This window comes from Phyllobates terribilis, unplaced genomic scaffold (genome assembly GCF_046119375.1).
Source record: "Phyllobates terribilis strain yellow unplaced genomic scaffold, ASM4611937v1 Scaffold_4__5_contigs__length_816908805, whole genome shotgun sequence".
Taxonomy (NCBI): Eukaryota; Metazoa; Chordata; class Amphibia; order Anura; family Dendrobatidae; genus Phyllobates; species Phyllobates terribilis.
The window spans coordinates 306,214,448-306,236,868 of NW_027362764.1; the positions used below are offsets into that span (position 1 = coordinate 306,214,448).

General features: G+C 47.7%; 1 protein-coding gene across 1 annotated transcript in view; it reads right to left on the bottom strand.

Annotated features, from left to right (window-relative positions):
* LOC141264330 (maternal DNA replication licensing factor mcm6) overlaps positions 1-22,421 on the bottom strand; it is a 467,762-nt gene that overhangs the window by 296,830 nt on the left and 148,511 nt on the right. The window contains exon 5 of the mRNA XM_073676620.1: positions 4,447-4,612. Within this exon, the coding sequence (XP_073532721.1) occupies positions 4,447-4,612 (166 nt within the window). The remainder of the gene's footprint in view (positions 1-4,446; positions 4,613-22,421) is intronic.

Consider the following 22,421-nt stretch of genomic DNA (forward strand, 5'->3'; position numbering starts at 1 on the left):
GTTTATGCTGCGCTCAAAAATCTGCAGCATGTCCATTAATTTTGCGGAAGCGCTGCATTTTCGCCGCAATTTACTTGCATTAGAACAAGCCAATTCCGCAAGACTGCATCTGTACTTGCGCAATTGGCGCGTTCTAATGTGCGGATGGTACCCGGGTGTAGAGGACAGGAGACTCTCCTCCACACCCAGGTACCATTAAAAGCTGTAAAAAAAAAAAAGAATAAAATAAAGATTATATTCACCTTCCGATGGCCCCCAGACTCCTTCCCTGTGCTTGCCTGCAGATCGCGCAGGATTGAAGGACCTGCGGTGACGTCACAGTCATGTGACGGCAGGTCTTTCAGTACAGCGTACCGCGATCTGCCAGCAGCCAGCACAGTAGCGCAGCAAGACTCAGGGACCATCAGAAGGCAAGTATAGGTTTATTTTTTTATTTTTAACCATTCTCTCGGGTCACACTATATAAATCCATGCCGGTTGCATGGGTTTATATAGTGTGACCTATTTGTCAAGCACTTTCCAAGTGATGCTAAAATCGCTTGGAAAGAGCTTGAAAACCCACATGCGGAAATGCCAGTGAAGAACGCTTCACTTCCGCATGTCCCTGGCAGGAAAACGCATGTACAATCCGCATGCGTTTTTTCTGCCAGGGAGATGCAGAGACGCTCAGGAAAAAATCCTGAGCATTTCTGCATCGTGGGCACATATCCTTAGAGTGCTTTCTGTAGACAAATGCTAAAGTCTGCATGGATGTGTTCTCACTGGCATCCCTCTGAAACTGCACTACACTTCCAGGTGTAGCTGCAGAGAGGATCCAGGACACAGACAGAGCTACTGGAGATGGGGCGGGGGAGGGTGCGATAACCCAGACCCCGTGCTCTGGGAGCCCACCCGGAGCTACGCTACTCTAATTTAAGCAAAGCCAGGGCTGCACAGCACTCCCTTTTCCCTGTGCTCAGATGTATTTAGGTCTCTTAGATATGAATACATCTGAGCAACACTGCAGCACTGGGAGGAAGGGAGCGCTCCTCATCTCCCCGCCCTGAGGTACAGTGGAGTGATGAGGTCGCACACTGCTGACCTCATCACTCTGCTGCTGTGATCACTGAGCCGCAGAGCAGCAAAGGAAATGTCTTGCCTGCATATTATTGGGCAGTGTGGAAAATTGTGAGAGGGCAGCATGGGGGTGGGTAGACCAGATGGAGTGTTGGGACAGTAGGGAGAGAAGGGAGCATGGGGGACAATATGGAGGAGTGGGGGGACCATTTGAAGAAGTGCGGTGACAGTATGGAGAGGTGGGAGAGTAGGGGACAATATGGGGTAACAGGATGGAGAATTGAGAGCATCTGAGGACAATATAGAGAAGTGGGACTGTGGGGGGATTGTATAATGAAATGTGGGACAATATGAAGGAGTGGAGGACATTATGGAAAAGTGGGAGGACCGTATGGGAAAATGGGAGAATGAGTGGATGGTATAGAGAAATGGGTGTACAATATTATGCATGTGGAAAATTGTGAGATGGAGCAGCGTGGGGGTGGGTGGACCAGATGGAGAAGTGTTGGGACAGTATGGAGAGGAGGTAGCATGGGGGACAATATGGAGGCGTAGGGGGACCATATGGAGAAATGGGAGTGTGAAGCCCAGCTGTGCTTGGTATCACCAATCCCAGAAGGGTGTATTGAAGGATTCCTCCACAAGAGGCCCCCATAACCATTCACACATCTCCACCTTCCACCTCAGACCACCAGAGGGAGCCCGTTAGGGAGATATAAAAGGGAAGGTGGAGCCAGGCAGCAGTAGTCTGTTGATGAGTTCCTGCAGAGCGAGACACAGAAACAGGTCAGTCTGCAGTGGAGCTCAGTGACTCAGCAATTCCTCTGAGAGTTCAGTTGGTACAAGCCTGAATACAGAGTGGAGTCCAGACTCAGGTGTTGCTCAGAGAGGAGAGCTTTAGGTGTGCCGGCGCCATAAGATCGGTGAAACGCGGCCCGCTGCAGTTAGTTTCAGTAGCCTATTGAGGGTCCAAGTAGGCCGAAGGCGAAGGAGTAGATTGTTAGCTCATAGGGGGCAGAGGAGCTTAATTAGCTCACCCCGAAGAAGTAGTTACCGGACACCGGGTCCGAAGCTTGCCGGGATCTCCACGACCCAGTAAGATAAACCGGAATCCCTGGAGAACTACAAGTCCCAGGATCGCTAAAGTGCTGATACGTACCAGAGCCAGGAAACACACAGGCCCCGTAGGTCGGGAGCGTGCACTCCAAGAGAAGGCCCTACAAGGTCAGCCAGCGCAGGACAGAGACAAAGTTAGGCCTAGCTCCAGGCAGGTCAGAAACTTATTACACAGCAGCAAGAACCAGGAGGCCCAAAACCTGCTCATTAGGGAGGATCCGGACATGCACCCTTCACCCTACAGTGCTCCGGGGAGTGCCTGAATTTCCATCAGTAAAAGGTACTGAAGTGAATTTTGTGTCCGTCCCTGTTCTTGCTCTGGCCCGGCGTAGTCTTTGTCCTGCATCCCCGTTCCTATACTGCCCTGAGGCCCAGCTCTACCTGTGGAGAGCAATACCATCAAGCTGCCATATCATCAGACTCAGTGGACTGCGCAGCGCTGGTGATCCTCACCAGAAACCACAGGTGGCGTCACAAACTCTTTTATAAACTTAACATCGATTAACGCCCTTTTAAAGAGAGACCCCAGAGTCCGGGCCCGGGAACCGACCACCGCGACCTCCTTAAGGCTAAAGGCCCGGGTAACCGAGTCATCCCCCATCCCCTGGGCTTGTCAGGAGTGTTGGGGGACAATACAAAGAACTGGGTAGACAGCATGACAGGACAGTATGGAGAGGTGAGAGCTTTGGGGACAATATAGAGAAAGGGAGGCACAGTATGTAGAGATAGGCACAATATAGACATGAGAACGTGGGGGATAATATGGAGAAGTGAGGGCACAGTATGTAGAGATAGGAGCTTGGTAGGACAGTATGGAGAGGTGAGAGCTTTGGGGACAATATGGAGAAGTGGGGGGCACAGTATAAAGAAGTTGGATTCATGTACTGACCATGGTCCTGATTGTGTACAAATGTACCAATCCACAACTGATCAGAGATTGTCATACAGCTGAGGCGGTCACATTTCTGCCACTTGTTGCCTACTGTAGCTGTCACCCTGCTGCCGAAGTGGGAAAGGTAAGCACCTTATAAAGGCGAAGGTGATAGGGCCTTTTATTGTATATGAGGGATGTTAATGTGAAGACACAGTATCTTGTGGGCAGTATGTAGAAAAGGAAAAGTGTGGTTCTAGTGCTATATTCATCTACTGATGGTGGTTCTGGCGCTGTAGTCATTTACCAATAGTGGTTCTGGTGATTCATTCATGTACTGACAGTGGTTGTGTGTATATGGAAGCTGTGGGCCCACCATACTAGGTATAGGGAAGTTGTGTGGCATTATATTGTGTATAGGATAGCTATGGGCCAATCATACTGTATATAGGGGAGCTGTGGGGACATCATACTCTGTATTAGGGAGCTATGGGTCCACTACACTGTATACAGAGGAGCTGTATATTTGGGGACCCAGTGGACATTATTAAATGTCAAGTGGGCACTTAAGCAGTATTGTTATAGGGCACTCAGAGTATTTTAACCATCAAAGGGGCAAAATGTGGACACGTTTCTAGGGCATTTGCAGTGCATTAATCTTTTCAAAGGAGCAATTTTACCATCTAGAGGGCACAAATGAGGCATTATTACTTTGTAAAGGGCACAGTAGCGTGCGCATTATCATCTGGAACAGTAAGAGGAGCATTATTTTTGTACCATTCAGCAGGTGCAGCAAAAGGGTTACATACAGCAGCAGTGGCTCAATATTGGGGTATCAACAGGATGAGGAGTTTGTGCAAGTTGGGAATAGATGGGCATGGGGCTGGATGTGTGAGAAGTCAAATGTGTTTTTTTGTAATCTCTGTAGATGAGTCATGACTGGAAAAAGTTGTCATGTTGGTCTGGGCCATATGGAAAAGACAGGAAAATGAACTACTCCACCAGAGAACGTCAGCTGTAATTTACAATACAATTCCATATATCTATATAGCTATTTATCTATCTCAATATACATATACACCTGTACTGTAATTACTTGTATGGTCTGCATGTCGGGTATCTATCACTATATAGTCACCATATGGGGGTAATATTAGTGTTGGTCTTTATGTAGAGCTTTATATTCAGTAACAGCGCTGTCATCTGCTGAGGTTCCTCTATATCCACTATCTGGGTTCACCACCATAGTTGTACACAGGTTACCTGGTTAGGGGCCCACTCAGATGTTTGACCCCACCCACGCACCCTGAGCTGAACCCCTAGCTATGCCTCTGAACCAGGGAGATTCTCTCACTCTCTCTTGCTCTCTCTCAAACCAGGAAAAAAACAAAAGACAAACATACCTCCTACTGATAGTGCAGAGACATCAGGCACAACAATGAGTGTGCCTGTAAAGTCACATCTATCCCCCGCCATAGCAGTTTCAACAGCTTCTGCTCTGAGAATAACTTCCACACTGCGAGGTATGGCACCTCGAGGCAATTCTGCCTGAGTTTCCTGAATTCTCACCTAAGACCAGAGTAAGTGAAACAGTAATAAATAATTCTGAATAAAAAGTTAATTTCCCATTGTCCATCCTCTAACAGTTCTATAATATTGTCAAAGCAGAAAAGACATTTTATTTAATAAAGATTATTATTATTTACAAAAGCTTCACGTACCTTTAGTTCTAAAAATAAACTTTCATGTTTAAAATGGTGCTCCTTTATATTTTACCTAGTGACTAAAATACTCAAGCGCTCGGCACTCGAATCAAGCAGGTTGAATACTCGGGCTGGACTTTATTCGAGTAACGAGCCAAATGGAAGTGAAATTTAAGCATGTTTCCCAATGATAATCCGCATGTGCTGTGCACATGCTGTGGAAATTTCCGCTGCAGATTATCATTGTGGAAAAATCTGCAGCATGTCCATTAATTTTGCGGAATCGCAGCGAAATCGCCGCCATTGACTTGCATTGAACCGCATAACATCCGCATGCATACAAGTATGTATGCGATTCAATGCGCGGATGGTACCTGGGTCTGGAGAAGAGGAGACTCTCCTCCAGACCCGGGTACCATAGTACCTGTAGTTAAAAAAGAATTGAAATAAAAAAAAAACATATACTTACATTCTGATGGCCCCCTGTCTGCTCCCGGCGGCGCTACTGGCTCTTCGCGGTGGTGTAAAAGGACCTTTCATGATGTCAGTCATGTGACAGGTCACGCGACCGCTGACGTTGGCGGTCGCGTGACCTGTCATATGACTAAATGACATCATGGAAGGTCCTTTTTAGAGCACCACTAGCCGCTTAAGACACCGGACGCACCACAGGAGACCGGGCCATCGGTAGGTGAGTATAAGTTTTTTTTTTATTTTTCAACATTTTTATTCTTTACTATTGATGCTGCATTTGCAGCATCGTAACTTGGTCACACAACATAAATCTATGCCGGTTGCATGGATTTATATAGTGTAACCAAGTTGTCGAGCACTTTTCCAAGTGATGCTAAAATCACTTGGAAAAGCGCTTGACAACCCGCATGCGAAATCCCATGTTCAAAACGCTTCACTTACGCTTCTACCTGGTAGAAAAACACATGTAAAATCCGCATGCATTTTTTCTGCCAGGGAGATGCAGAAACGCTCCGCAGCATTTATGCATCGTGGGCACTTAACCTTACAGACTGACAAAACATACAAAACTGAAGATCAAATGGATTTTACAAGGAAAAATGTCAGGAAACATTGTTTCCTGTGTAAAGAACTTGGACAAGAAGGCAAAATTTAAAGAAATCTCTCAACTTTTTTCCCCTTCGCCTATGACTACAGTAGAGGGGGAAATAAAATTACATTTACCGGTGGGTGTAGTTTTAACATTTTACTATGTTATCTGGGCATGTGGTGTGTGAGACATGGTCAGATGCATCCTGTTTAAATTTATGAAGGAGGGACTCTGAAACTCGCAAAATCTATGCAGACAATACAAGAACTGCCAAATATTAGAAGGAAGAGGGAATCTGATACACCCTGAATTAGACATAGAAGAGCCTCAAAATACATTCTGTTAAAATTGTTTATAGTGAGACTCCTTTCTCTCTGCCTAAAATTAGAAGGAGGGACTGCAATACATCCTGGAAGACATGTAGAGTAGGGCCGCAATCCCCCCTCCCCATTTTAAAGCAGTGGGACTCCAGGACTTGAAAAGCATATGCAGGAAGTGTAAGGGCTGAAAAACATGTACAGTCATGGCCAAAAGTTTTGAGAATGACACCAAATTATATTTTCACATGATCTGCTGGCCTCTGGTTTTTATTAGTGTTTGTCTGATGTTTATATCACATACAGAAATATAATTGCAATCATATTATGAGTACCAATAGGTTATATTGACAGTTAGAATGAGTTCATGCAGCAAGTCAATATTTGCAGTGTTGCCCCTTCTTCTTCAAGACCTCTGTAATTCTCCCTGGCATGCTCTCAATCAACTTTTGGACCAAATCCTGACTGATAGCAGTCCATTCTTGCATAATCAATGCTTGCATTTTGCCAGAATTTGTTGGTTTTTGTTTGTCCACCCGTCTCTTGATGATTGACCACAAGTTCTCAATGGGATTAAGATCTGGGGAGTTTCCAGGCCATGGACCCAAAATCTCTATGTTTTGTTCCATGAGCCATTTAGTTATCACCTTTGCTTTATGGCAAGGTGCTCCATCATGCTGGAAAAGGCATTGTTGGGCGCCAAACTGCTCTTGGACGGTTGGGAGAAGTTGCTCTTGGAGGACATTCTGGTACCATTCTTTATTCATGGCTGTGTTTTTAGGCAAGACTGCGAGTGAGCCGATTCCCTTGGCTGAGAAGCAACCGCACACATGAATGGTTTCAGGATGCTTTACAGTTGGCATGAGACAAGACTGGTGGTAGCGCTCACCTCTTCTTCTCCGAATAAGCTGTTTTCCAGATGTCCCAAACAATCGAAAAGGGGATTCATCAGAGAAAATGACTTTGCCCCAGTCCTCAGCAGTCCACTCCCTGTACGTTTTGCAGAATATCAGTCGGTCCCTGATGTTTTTTCTGGAGAGAAGTGGCTTCTTTGCTGCCCTCCTTGAAACCAGCCCTTGCTCAAAGAGTCTCCGCCTCACAGTGCGTGCAGAAGCACTCACACCAGCCTGCTGCCATTCCTGAGCAAGCTCGGCACTGCTGGTAGTCCGATCCCGCAGCTGAAACAGTTTTAAGATACGGTCCTGGCGCTTGCTGGTCTTTCTTGGGCGCCCTGGAGCCTTTTTGACAACAATGGAAGCTCTCTCCTTGAAGTTCTTGATGCGATAGATTGTTGACTGAGGTGCAATCTTTGTAGCTGCGATACTCTTCCCTGTTAGGCCATTTTTGTGCAGTGCAATGATGGCTGCACATGTTTCTTTAGAGATTACCATGGTTATCTGAAGAGAAACAATGATACCAAGAACCAGCCTCCTTTTAAAGTGTCCAGTGATGTCATTCTTACTTAATCATGACTGATTGATCCATTAACACAGGTGTGGGAGTTGATGAGAACAGGGCAGGCGATCAATCACTAAAACGATGTTAGCTGCTCCTTTTAAGGCAGGACTGCAATGATGTTGAAATGTGTTTTGGGGGTTAAAGTTCATTTTCTGGGCAAATATTGACTTTGCAAGTACAGTAATTGCTGTTAAGCTGATCACTCTTTGACATTCAGGAGTATATGCAAATTGACATTACAAAAAATGAAGCAGTAAACTTTGGAAAAATTACTATTTGTCTCATTCTCAATACTTTTGGCCATGACTGTACAAATAATACACTAGATGGTAGCCCGATTCTAACGCATCGGGTATTCTAGCATACGTCTCCCGACCCTCCTTTATAATGCCCCATGCAGGAAGTCACATCCCCCCTATATAATATCCCATGCATATAATACCCCATGCAGGCTGTCACATCCCCCCTATATAATACCCCATGCAGACTGTCACATCCTCCCATAGTGCCCCATGCAGGCTGTCACATCCCCCCCCTATATAATACCCCATGCAGGCAGTCACATCCCCCCTATATAATACCCCATGCAGGATGTCACATCCCCCCATAGTACCCCATGCAGGAAGTCACATCTTTCCATAGTGCCCCATGCAGGCTGTCACATCTCTCCATAGTGCCCCATGCAGGCTGTCACATCCCCCCTATATAATACCCCATGCAGGATGTCACATCCCCCCATAGTGCCCCATGCAGGTCCCCTATGGCCCCATACAAAAAAAAAAAAAAATCCAATACTCACCTCACAGCTTCTCTGGACTCCAGCGTAGCCGGCATATTACCGTTGTGCGCCATGACCACTCAGGAGAGCGCGCGGGGGAAAAGAAGTCACCGCGCCCTCTGACCTGAGACGTCACAGAGCTGCAGCGGAAGACACAGGAGCTGCTGCGGAGGCACGGGGAGGGGTAAGTATGATGCCGAGTGCCGGGGTCCTGATCGAGCGGGGAGAGGGACGGGAGGAGAGGGGAGGGGAGAGGAGAGGAGGGGAAAGGAGGGGAGAGGAGGGGAGGGGCGTCACACTTGTCCTTGGGAGATAAGCGGCCGTAGCCGCTGATCTTCCGACGATAGCCGCATGTAGGTCAGCGGCACCTGCGGTCGGGAGACTTATGCTGCGAGCAGCCAGCTGCATCTCCCGGCTGCATCGCCACTGACCTCCGTGCCACACATGAGCCGCTAATGGCCACCATGTTTTTCTGAACTGCCGCATCGCTGATTGGCCGCGGCCGGACCAATCAGCGACCCGGGATTTCCAGGACAGACAGACAGACGGGATAAGACAATTATATAGATAGATACATATACACACACACCACTAGGTTAATAGAATTGTAGAGGTACGCCTCATACACCTCCTGGAAAAAAATCAAGAGTGTGGGCCGCCTGACCCTACCATTGAATTTGCTTTATGTTTTGCTGCGGTCATCTGGTGAGGTTCAGAAGTCTGGGCTAATCAAGGACATTTTGATAAGAGTCAGCCTGTTCGTATATTCAGTTGACAGGCAGATGAGCCCATCAGTAATGCCTCTGTCGGCACTGAAAACCCCTCTGACAACACAAGCGGCAGGGCAGGCCAGTACCTCTAAGGCGTAGAGGGAAAGTTCATACCACGTGTTCAGCTTGAATATCCAATAGTTGTACGACACAGAGGTATCACTGAGGATGCTGGTGCGCTTGCCTAGATACTCCACCATCTTCAAAACACTTTTCCTTCCTTCTCAGACTACCCCACGCATCAGGGCCTGGGCGCTGGGAGGGTCTAATGAAACGGTCCCAGATCATTGATTGTGTTCCCCTGCCTCTGTTGGACTTGGTGTGCATCTCCCTCATCTTCTCGTTTGCCCAAGGATCTACAGTGGTGGCCAAAAGTATTGGCACCCCTGCAATTCTGTCAGATAATACTCAGTTTCTTCCTGAAAACGATTGCAATCACAAATTCTTTGGTATTATCTTCATTTAATTTGCTTGCAATGAAAAAACACAAAAAGAATTGTCCTAAAGCCAAATTGGATATAAAATTCCACACCAAACCTAAAAAAGGGGGTGGACAAAAGTATTGGCACGGTTTGAAAAATCATGTGAGGATTCTCTAATTCGTGTAATTAACAGCACCTGTAACACCTAACAGGTGTTGGCAATAACTAAATCACACTTGCAGCCAGTTAACATGGATTAAAGTTGACTCAACCTCTGTCCTGTGTCCTTGTGTGTACCACATTGAGCATAGAGAAAAGAAAAGACCAAAGAACTGTCTGAGGACTTGAGAAACCAAATTGTGAGGAAGCATGAGCAATCTCAAGGCTACAAGTCCATCTCCAAAGACCTGAATGTTCCTTTGTCTTCCGTGTGCAGTGTCATCAAGAAGTTTAAAGCCCATGGCACTGTGGCTAACCTCCCTAGATGTGGACTGAAAAGAAAAATTGACGAGAGATTTCAACGCAAGATTGTGCGGATGGTGGATAAAGAACCTCGACTAACATCCAAACAAGTTCAAGCTGCCCTGCAGTCCGAGGGTACAGCAGTGTCAACCCGTACTATCCGTCGGCGTCTGAATGAAAAGTGACTGTATGGTAGGATACCCAGGAAGACCCCACTTCTTACCCCGAGACATAAAAAAGCCAGGCTGGAGTTTGCCAAAACTTACCTGAGAAAGCCTAAAACGTTTTGGAAGAATGTTCTCTGGTCAGATGAGACAAAAGTAGAGCTTTTTGGGAAAAAGCATCAACAGAGTGTACAGGGAAAAAAAAAAAGAGTCATTCAAAGAAAAGAACACGGTCCCTACAGTCAAACATGGCGGAGGTTCCCTGATGTTTTGGGGTTGCTTTGCTGCCTCTGGCACTGGACTGCTTGACCGTGTGCATGGCATTAAGAAGTCTGAAGACTACCAACAAATTTTGCAGCATAATGTAGGGCCCAGTGTGAGAAAGCTGGGTCTCCCTCAGAGGTCATGGGTCTTCCAGCAGGACAATGACCCAAAACACACTTCCAAAAGCACTATAAAATGGATTGAGAGAAAGCACTGGAGACTTCTAAGGTGGCCAGCAATGAGTCCAGACCTGAATCCCATAGAACACCTGTGGAGAGATCTCAAAATGGCAGTTTGGAGAAGGCACCCTTCAAATATCAGGGACCTGGAGGAGTTTGCCAAAGAAGAATGGTCTACAATTCCAGCAGAGCATTGTATGAAACTCATTGATGGTTACCGGAAGCGGTTGTTCGCAGTTATTTTGGCTAAAGGTTGTGCAACCAAGTATTAGGCTGAGGGTGCCAATACTTTTGTCTGGCCCATTTTTGGAGTTTTGTGTGAAATGATCAATGATTTGATTTTTGCTTCATTCTCTTTTGTGTTTTTTCCTTGCAAGCAAATTAAATGAAGAAAATAATACCAAAGAATTTGTGATTGCAATCATTTTCAGGAAGAAACCGAGCATTATCTGACAGAATTGCAGGGGTGCCAATACTTTTGGCCACCACTGTATGATCTCAGTGTTGGCAAAAATGAATATAATGCGAGGGTCACAGGAAAGGCAGCGGAACAAAGTCAGCCATGTGAGCAAGACTCCCAATAGACAAGACTTCCTTGGCCCCACCAGAAGGACGACTCCATCTCTTCCTTCTCAGCCCATCCACACTGAACAGACAGGATGAAGTTGATGTAGGTAGTCTGAAGCGCATGCAACCATCTCCTGTTCCTTCTCATCACCCAATCCATGTCGAGAAAGTGAGATGAGGCTGGGCAGTATTTCACTGTGCACTTTCTTCCTCCATTTCCACCTGGTCCACATGCAAAGCTTCCTCTTTAATTGTAAGCAGCGAGCATTTGCGTAGACACTAAAGCCAGACAGTTACATTGACTATGGAGTCATCGCCGCTCACCATCTCAGTTGATTCCTCAAAGATTTGTAGAACCTCAAAAATATCAGACAACCATGCCCACTAGTTGGTTGCTATGTGCGGAGGCAGTGGTGTCACCTGCAGACACTGACTGTGGGCCCAGGCGATCGGCCCACCTAGAGAGTTGCTTTGATGATATGTGCCTGAGCATGTTGGTGGTGATCAGGCTAGTAGCAGTCAGGCCCCTGCTGATCTTGGTTTGACACAGTCTGCAGATGAGCATGCTTTTGTTGACCGCACTTTAAAAAAAAAAAAAAAAAAAAACACGCACCAGATTGGGTAACATCGAACCCTTGGCCTGTGAACTTAACGCATGTGGGTGCTTTGGGGAACAATTTGCCACCTTCTCCCTGTGGCCACCCCGCTGCCTCTTCCCGCTTGTTGCAGTGCTGTGGATCCATCACTCTCTGCTCTGAGGCCTCGTTCTACATGGCACCTTCCCAGGTTAGGTCCGTGATTTCATTGTCCACGACCTAATCTTCCATTTCTGCACTCTGGTCCTCCTGAATGGTTGACTTATCTACCTCTTGCTTGAGACGCTAATTGCTGTTCACCCCCACTCCCTCCAATCGTTTTCTTCTGACTCTGGCTGCTCAAAATCTTTGGGTATCACTACAAACGAGCTGCTCATGCTCCTCTTGAAACATGCAGGGCAAGAGGCCAGAATTAAGGATGAGGCGACCCACGGATGATAGTTCAGCCGAGAAGTCATCCCAAGTTCAGTTCGGGCATCAGAACGTGACCCTAAACCCAATAGAAGTCAATTGGGACCTGAACTTTGGTGCTGTAAAATGGCTTTAAAATGTTCCTAGTAAGGGCTAGGGGGCTGCAAAACTAAACAAAATGGGGACAAGAACATGACAATTGACCTGCAACCAAATGTGTATAGGAACTCAACTTAAAATGGCATTAAAAAATATATAATCTTAAACCAGGAGGCAGAAGGCAAATAAAATTAAATTGCAGTGGAGCATAAAAATGGATGGATGTGGCTGGTTTACTTCTCTAGTCATCCAAAAGGTATGGACAAGTCCTGTTTTTATGAACGTGAGCTTCCTCATGTAGGCTCTGGACTGGCAGATGCGTCTGTCTGTGATAACATGCCATGGTATAGCTATACACAGTAGCGAAGATGCACGGGACAAATCTTGTATGTGATCGTGACAAAAAGATAAGAGGGAAGTAGAGAAGGAGATCTTGTAAGGATGGGAGGTTGCGTGCAGGTAATTAGTATAGGGAGAGTAGGTCACATGTATGGAGGAGACAGGTTTTTGACTGCTTGGTATGCCAAAGTTAAGCTTTTCAACTGGAGTCTCTGGGCAACAGGGAACCAGCGCAGGGATTGATAGAGGGGAGAAGCATGGGAATAGTGGAGTGACAGGTGGATTAATTGGCCAGCATAGTTTAGGATAGATTGGAGGGGTGCAAGAGTGGTAGAAGGGAGGCCACAGAGCAGGAGCTTGTAGTAGTCGAGGAGGGAGATGAGGGCGTGCACCGGTGTTTTTCTAGATTCATGGTTGAGGAATGTGCGGATCCCCGAGATATTTTGGAGTTGGAGTCAGAAGCAAGTGGAAAGGGCTTGGATCTGACATTTGAATGACAGATCAGAGTCAAGTTTGCGGGACTGGGGAGAGAGGGCAGCCATTCACTTTGATGGATAGGTCAGTTGGAGGGTGTGAATGAGATGGTGGAAAGACTATGCATGCTGTTTTATCCATGTTAATTTTTACAAATGTAGCCAAAAAAAAAATGAAATACAGGACACATTGTGGGATTCTGGTTAGTAAGAGATGATATCAGGTCGAGAGAGGTAGATCTGTGTGTCATCAGCATAGAGGTGATACTGAAAGTCGTAAGACCATGAGCTGTCCCAGGCCGAAGGTGTAGATGGAGAAGAGCCTGGGTCCGACAACTGAACCATCGGGGACACGGACACATAGGGGGTGAGATTAAGAGGTGGTGTGTGAGTGGGAGGCACTGAATGTCCTGTCGGTTAGGTATGAAAAGATCCAAGACAGGGCCAAGTCTGATGCCGAGAAATGAATCTGCAGTCAGAACGAATGGTCTACTGTGTCAAAGGCAGATGACAGGTCTAGGAGGAGGAAGACAGTAGTCTGGCTTGGATTTGGCAGTTAGTAGGTCGTTGTGACTTTAGTTAGGGCAGTTTTAGAGGAATGGTACTGTCAGAGGCCTGATTGTAAGCGGTCAAAGAGGGAGCAGGAGGAGAGGTGGGAGGACAGTTCAAAATAGACATGTTGATTCAGTAGTTGGGAGGCAAAGGGGAGAAGTGAGATGGGGCAATAGCTAAACATAGAATTGGTCAAGGGAGGGCTTTTGGAGGATGGGTGTGATTGAGGTATGTTTGAATCATGAGAGGAAGACGCTAGTTGTAAGTGACAGCTAGAAGAGGAGTGTTAGGTTTGGGATAAAGACTGTGGCATGGTTGAAAATGAGGTGGGATGGTATTAGGTCAAGTTCACAGGTGCCGAGGTGTGATTTGGAGAGTAAAGATGATCTTCTGTGATGGCGGAGAAGCTGGTTTTGGAGGAGGAGAGTTGAGTCATTATGAGAAGGGGCTGTTGTGACTTTAAGCAAAAGCTTTGCCCTACGTTGTTAAACTTCTGCTTGAAGAATGAGGCCAAGTCTTCAGCTGAGATGAGAGGGAGGGGGAGCTGGTGGACAGGGGAGGCACTTCAAAGTACTGCATAGCTGTTTAGGGTTGTGAGACACGTATGATATGAGAGATGAGAAGTAGGTTTGTTTTGCTGCAGTGAGCAATTGTGAAGCATTTTGAAAACGTCTGTTATTGGACTCCACTCCCTTTCTTTGGCAGTCACACAGCGGTACGCCTTGTAGACGAGTGACAGGAAGAACATGTGCTCTAGTGCAGAGGTCCCCAACCGCCGGTCCGCGGACCAGGACCGGGCCGTTGGGGTTTTTCAGCCGGTCCGCGGGGAGAGGGGGCCCCTCCAGCCTCCAGCAGGGCCGCCATCAGGGCATGACTGCCCTGACTCCAGTATGGGGCCCGGCCGGTAGGAGCCCCCTCGGAGCCCCCCTCTTGTGCGTCTCTCTCCTCATGGGGCCCCCGGCCGCATGCTAAGCGCCGGGTCCGGAACATCTTAGCGCTGCGCTGCTGCGGCAGCACCTTCATGATTCCCCTGACTTCCGGTCATGTGACGGCGCCGTCACATGGCCGGAAGTCAGGAGAACCTGGTGTCAGCGATTTGGACGAGCACCAGGATTCTGCAGGGATCGCATGGGGGTAAGTATAACAAGTTGTATTTTTTTTTAAATACAATTAACTAGGAGTGGGGGGAATGGGAGATGCACATGGGGGGAGGGGAGAGATGAGAGATCCACATGGGGGGGAGGGGAGAGATGAGAGATCCACATGGGGGGGGGGGGGAGAGATGAGAGATCCACATGGGGGGGGAGGGGAGAGATGAGAGATCCACATGGGGGGGGAGGGGAGAGATGAGAGATCCACATGGGGGGGGAGGGGAGAGATGAGAGATCCACATGGGGGGGGAGGGGAGAGATGAGAGATCCACATGGGGGGGGAGGGGAGAGATGAGAGATCCACATGGGGGGGAGGGGAGAGATGAGAGATGCACATGGGAGGGAGGGGAGAGATGAGAGATGCACATGGGAGGGAGGGGAGAGATGAGAGATGCACGGGGGGGGGTGAGAGATGCACGGGGGGGGGTGAGAGATGCACGGGGGGGGATGAGAGATGCACGGAGGGGGATGAGAGATGCACGGAGGGGGATGAGAGATGCACGGAGGGGGATGAGAGATGCACGGAGGGGGATGAGAGATGCACGGAGGGGGATGAGAGATGCACGGAGGGGGATGAGAGATGCACGGAGGGGGATGAGAGATGCACGGAGGGGGATGAGAGATGCACGGAGGGGGATGAGAGATGCACGGAGGGGGATGAGAGATGCACGGAGGGGGATGAGAGATGCACGGAGGGGGATGAGAGATGCACGGAGGGGGATGAGAGATGCACGGAGGGGGATGAGAGATGCACGGAGGGGGATGAGAGATGCACGGAGGGGGATGAGAGATGCACGGAGGGGGATGAGAGATGCACGGAGGGGGATGAGAGATGCACGGAGGGGGATGAGAGATGCACGGAGGGGGATGAGAGATGCACGGAGGGGGATGAGAGATGCACGGAGGGGGATGAGAGATGCACGGAGGGGGATGAGAGATGCACGGAGGGGGATGAGAGATGCACGGAGGTGAGCGAGATGCACATGGGGGGGGTTATGTTTACATAACTTTGTTGCCTTATGAAGGGCGGGGGGGGGCCCCCAAAAATTTCTTGCACAGGGGCCCACTACAGTCTGTGTCCGCCCCTGGGATGAAGTAAATGCAGCTGAACAGCAGCTGTCAGGACAGCTGCCCTGTCCTGCTGCAGGGCGTGATGGGGCCTCAGTGATGCGGCTCCTGGCACAGCACATTATGTGGGGCTCCTGGCATAGCTCCTGGCGGGGACCTGGTCTACACTATATGATAAGTATGCACTAAACGCCAAATCCCTCCATTACCCTGCCCCCATATGACCAAAGCCCCGCCCACCCCACCCCCTCCTTGCTGGGCCATGGAAAAATGATCTTGCTTCAAGCCGGTCCCTGGTGCAAAAAAGGTTGGGGACCACTGCTCTAGTAGATTACAAGCGCTGCATCAAGTGGCCTCTGCTCCTCTTCTTCCACATTAACATCACACACAGTACAGTCCTCAGAGGTGGCAATCCCAATTACCCTTGTTTTCACCAGTGTTACAACTCTCCAACTGCCAAACTGACTGTGGGGAAGCACAGATTGACGAGTCAGCAGAGCTGTTCACACATCCTAATCTGGGGAATCAGAGGTCTGATCCAAAGCGTCACAGACTAGAGAGAGGGAAAGCATGTGTAGCAATGCCCAAATTTTTTCCAGTTGATACGGGCCCAGACGAAGTAGGGTCCGAGAGGAATCCAAACCCTTGTCATCAGACGTTAACCCCTGGGGGTGAGCATGGATGGGTTGGAGAACGAAAAATACACACCAGAACATGGAGAATAAACTAATAAGACAGCAGGGGTTGGAAAACTAACCTACTAAACAGCTAGGGTTGGAGAACTAAACCACTAGACACCAAGGTGTCACTAGACACCAATTGTTGGAATCCCCAAGACTTGCAGGACAAACCTCAGTATCTAAAACTTCCTCCAGTGCTTCTGCATCCTCCACATCCTCTAGGGCCTCCACCTGCGCCCTCAACCTCTACCTTACTGAGACACACGTTCCAATAGAGAAGACAGAATCCCCCCCACCTCCACAGCCAGGTCTCACCGCAATCAGGCAATGTTAAAATTTATATGCCTTGGAGATCGTAGTCATACAGTTGAAGATTTGTGGGCAGCTTTCCAGGCCAAGTTTGAGCAATTGCTGTCTCCACTGAACCTGGAGCAAGGGAAGGCCGTGTGTGATAACTGCGCAAACCCGCTGGCGGTCCTACATCGGGGCAACTTCAGACACGTGCCTTGCATGGCTCGCATCCTCAATCTGAAGGTACAGCAATTTCTCTGCCACTATCCTGGCCTGGATGCGCTGCTGCAGAAACCATGGTTGCTGCGCGCTCACTTAAAACTATAAAAATGAGCAGGATCTTTAGTATAAAAGCCAGACTATTAGACATCGAGCAAACTCCTTTATGATGATAGAGGCCACCATCATCTTAGCTTGCTGCTACTTTTCTGTGGGAAAGAGCTGGTCTACAACCAGTCAGGAATATCCAGTGAATGGCACGCCATGGTTTGGTATTAGCACCCAGTACCAGAAGCAAAGCCATCCACAATTTCCGTACCTCAGGAATTTTATTTGGTAGACTGGCTGAGCAAACAGTTTCTCACAAAGGAGCTGAAGACACTGATTGGCAGTAGGTGCAAGTTACTCCAGCATGACCTGTTTGTTATTAGATATCAGAGGGAGAACATAACTAGGCTTTGCCAAGGTGCCATATTGCATCTTAAATCTTCTAGACTCTACACTTGCGGCCTTACATTCTACAGGATGGTGCGGAAGGAGAAAGTGGGTCACGGAATTACATTAGCTCCGGTGGTGTTGAGGTGAGGTGGCAGCGAGACAATGGCAGGCTGCAGGCTGTCTTGAAGAGATGGGTTTTTTGGTTGTGTCTGAAGGATCCTAATGTGGTGGCTAATCGGATGTGTTGCGGCACAGAATTCCAGAGGATGGGGGATATTTGGTCGAAGTATTGGAGGTGATTGGGTGAGGAACAAATAAGTGTGGAAAGGAGGTGGTCTTGGGAGGACCAGAGATTAGTTCAGAGATGTACGGAGAAGAAAAGTTATGGATGTCTTTGTACGTCAGTGTTAGTAGCTTGAACTGGATACGCTGGCCAATTGGCAGCCAGTGAAGGGATCTTACAGATTGCAATCTTATGGATTGCTGGAGCCAGTCCACAGTAAAAAAGCAGCCATAGTGTGTCCAGGAACCTTCCCACACACTTTTCTTAGCCAGGGCTGCTTCTTGGTAGGGTGGACTGGCCCACCAGAGAATCGTTAGGTGGGCCCCGACTTCGACATCAGGAGAGTTCATAGTGCAAACCTTTCAGGTTGTGATGAGGCCAGCCATCGCCTTAGTTTTCTATTACTTGGAATGCAAGCACAAGTATGCCGCCATCCACCCACAGGCCACAATACTAAACTGCCACATTTCTGGACAGCTTCTTGCACTTGAAATGTTGCCTTTTAGGCTTTTGGAGGTGGAAGCTTTTTACAACCTCGTGGTGGCGGCGGACGGGTCTCCATACTCTGTCCCCAGCCGCCACCATTTCTCCAGTTGTCATCTCCGCCTTTCACAAGCATGGGTCCCAGAACATTACCCATGCCCTCTCCAGTGCACTCACTAGGAAGGGCCGCCTAACCACAAACACATGGACAAGTGAATGTGGCCAGGGACGGTACGGAGCCAGTCCACACTAAAAAAAAAAAACAAACCATAGAGTGTTCGGGAACCTTCCCACACACATTTCTTAGCCAGGGATGCTTCTCATCAGGGTTGGACGGGCCCACCAGACAATTGGAGAATCCTCAGGTGGGCCCTGGCTTCTCCTTCAGGAGAGTTCATAGCGCAAACCTTGCAGCTGCTATGGGGCTCTTTAGCAGGGTAGAAAGGTAGTTCCTCAGAATCAAATCCTCTGGTGGGCCCAATGTTCTTCAGTCTGACACTGCTTCTCGGTGAGAGTTGTATTTCACCACAGCCTTATTTTTAGCTTTTAGCTTGGTGAAAGGACTGGCATCGAAGGAAAGCGTATCTACTCCTGGTGTCATTTCTCCCCGCAAGTCCTCTAATGCAGCTTTTTTCATGAGCAATGGCAGCCTGTCCAAAATCAGATCACACTTCTCAGTGGTGCTTAGTCACAGACAAAGATCTTTGTTTACGCCTTGAATTTAATCACTACAGGAGTTGGACAATGGCCTGATCTGAAATGCGTTTTGAGAAATAACATGCATAAGCAAAGCCATGGTTAAGGCCACTGAAGGTCATTAAGCTAAACTCCTACAGCTTTCCCACAGACTGAAAGAGGGGTATCAAGACTTCCAAGACAGGCAAGACTTCCCTGTCCTCCCTAAGAGGATGACTGTCCATGTTCTCCTCCTTATCCTCCTCCCCAAATTGGCATTGAGATGAGATGAGGCTGGGCTGCATACTTCCTTGCTCCGCCTGCAATGCCTCCTCTTTAACTATGAGCACCGAGCTTTTCAGTAGACAGAGAAGCGGGACTGTGGCGCTAATTATGGCATCATCGTCGCTCACCATCTTGGTGGAGTCCTCAGTTTTTGAGGACAGCATAGATGTCAGACATCCATGCCCACTCATCAGCTCTTATGTGCGGAGGCTGACCTGAATGCTGAGGGGCGTGTTGAAGCCCTCTGCTGCTCACAAATGCTTTCCAACATCTGCAACGTTTTTTTTTTCAACATGTGGTGACATCGCACAACAGTCGGTGAGCTGGAAGCTGCAAACGCTGCTGAAGCACTGCCAGGGTGGCGGAAGCTATAGCTGACTTTCTGAAATGGGCACACACGCTTTGTACTTTCACAAGCAGCTCTGGCAGATCTGGGTAGGTTTTGAGAAACCACTGAACCACTAAGTTGAGCACATTTAGTGCTCTCTCATTACTAATGTGTACCCCTGTATGGAGAATATCAGCACCGAAAAATTAAATGATGAAATATAGCCTGCTACCACGGTACTAAGAAATCCAATTTTGGTTATATCTTGTGTACTCCCTGTGACAAAAATATCTGCACCAAAAGAATTAATTTCACTAGAGTAGAACTAGTATAATGGTGACCAACTCCTCTTCCACTACAGCCAAACCCAGTAGATGGAGACCCAATCAGGATAATCCACATTTCCAAAAATTAATGGCAGACACCAGCAAAGTGACATCATCTTCACTACAGTAGAAATTGTAGAATTAGGAACGACACCTCTTCCCTACAGCCAACCCAGTAGATGGAGCCTGAATCAGGAGTGTTCACATTTTAATGAATTTGGCCCTAAAACCACCCAAGTGGCATCAATTTCACTAGAGTTTAAGTAGTATAATGGGGATCGACACCACTACTACTACAGCCAACCTAGCAGATGGAGATGGAGATGGAGATGGAGACACAAGCAGAACTGTTCACATTTAAAAAAAATTAGGGCCCAAGACCACCATTTCCATGGCCTACAAAATGGAAATGGAGTTCAACCTCTTAGCTTTGTCATGTGTAGGCGTAAACCATCTTTTACGTGACCACAACTGCGGAACAGAGGGCTGAGTATGGTGAAATGGACAAACTGCTAGACTGAGTGAGGTGCAGGCGGAGATGTTTCTCAATCCACCGTAACATGTGGTGTGCTCAGTGAAACAAAAACAGCAGGCATGTCAGCTTCTGTTACAGCTGACAAGCTCGCACTCAGCCTGACTGGAGAAAGTATACAACCATAGGTGTATACCAGAAGTGTTCACATTTCCCTAAATTAGGACCTAACACCACGTCCTCTCCAGTGGTTCACCACATGTCAGACTTGTACTCTGTTGTGCAGGTGCCTGAGCTGGTCTTAAAAAATGTGTGAAAGGACTCACAGAAATTGCTTTTGCAACTTACACTACTGCTAATATTCTGGCATTGACAAATTGACGTGCCAGAGTTTGAAGTGTAGAACTGCAATGAACTCTGTGCCTCACTGCTGGCTTGGGGAAAACCTATGCTAAGGTTGTGTAAAAGCGTGTTTCGATACTCCAGCATTCGCAGGTCCCTTTCCAGGGCGGGAAGAATCTGGCAAAATTTACTCTTATAGTGAGGATCTAACCCAACCCAGTCTTCAGCACTATTTTGAATCATAACTATATGGGGGATCATGTTGCAGATAGTGCAGCAAGACCGCACTCATATGTGGGCCTTTTTCCTGAGGTTCAAGCCCTTGCTGTGTTGGTGGCTGGGTAATTCTGATTGTTTCCTCCATCCCCAACCGCAAAACACGAACAAAGAGGAGATGATTATCCTTTTCATGTTCTGACTGTTGCTTGCCCATCAACTCTTACTCTTCCATTTGTTCCTCGCCTTCACCAACAGTAAAAAAATCAATTTTTTTTTACTTTGAAAACAGCTGAAGTTCACTGCCGCTGACGTATAGAGTATCACGTTTGCCGCACAAAAAAAATAAATAAATCGTGGACTGCCTGCGAAAAAGAAATATATGTATTTTTTTTTTTACTGTGCATTCAGCTGAAGTTCACCCACCAAAAAAATGATGAACTGGGCTAACAGCTTGCACTATCACATTAGCAAATGAATGAAAAAGGTTTTTGTGCTCTGCACTGACAAGCTCGGCAGATAGCTGAATTTCAACCCCACAAAATCAAAAAGTGGCCTACAAGGGCTTGCTTGCTTGCCTTATCACATTAGCAAGTGCAAAAATAGGTTGAAGGAATACTCCTGCATGGAGTGCAGCACAACCGGTGCACAATACTGTTCTATGCCATAGGCCCTGCTCTTTCGGTCAGAATCTCAGTAATTGCACAAAAAACAAAACAAAAAAAAAAAAGGCTGCAAGGTCGACTGAACAGGTACACAGCACAAGACTTATCTACACTATCTGACTTTCACCGAAGCGCCCATCTAATATCTTATTACACAGGAGCTGGGTGCAAGAGCAGCGTCTATCACGAGTGACATGCATAAAATGGAGCAGAGGGAACATGGCTGCTTTTTATATAGAGAGGACATGTAATTTCAGCAGCCAATTGCAGAAGCCCTTGTGTCTGGGATACTGTGGATGCTTCATCCGCTCTGATTGGCTAGCCACGCTTTCCTGACAAAGTTTCCGTCCACAGGAAAAAAAAAAAGACAGCGCGCCGCTGATCTGACCTGTTCTGAAACATCACCAGCCCCCCCACTCAACTACCACATCCCCCAGCTCATCATAAACAAGCATTCTGCTAGCAAAGCTGTTAAAAATGCTGCAGTTTCTCCACGATCACGCAACGTAACTGAAAGTTACAGATTCTCCAGAATTTAAACTAATTTTGCTAGCCTTTCCGATCACGAATCCAAATGTGCCAAATTCGTGTCGAACTTAAGTTTGGAGAACAGATTTCGAACATATCTGCTCATCAGTAGTGACTAGTGATGAGCAAGCACTAAAATGCTCAGGTACTCGTTGCTCGGGTCGAGCAAATTGGAATACTCGAAAGCTTGGTCCGAGTAATGAGCCCAATGTAAGTCTATGGGAAACGCAAGCATTTTTCCGGTGGCTGCCCCCGGCGGTCTGCAGAGGGCCTAAAAATTGCCCAAATTGATGGGAACAGTGCTCAAATGA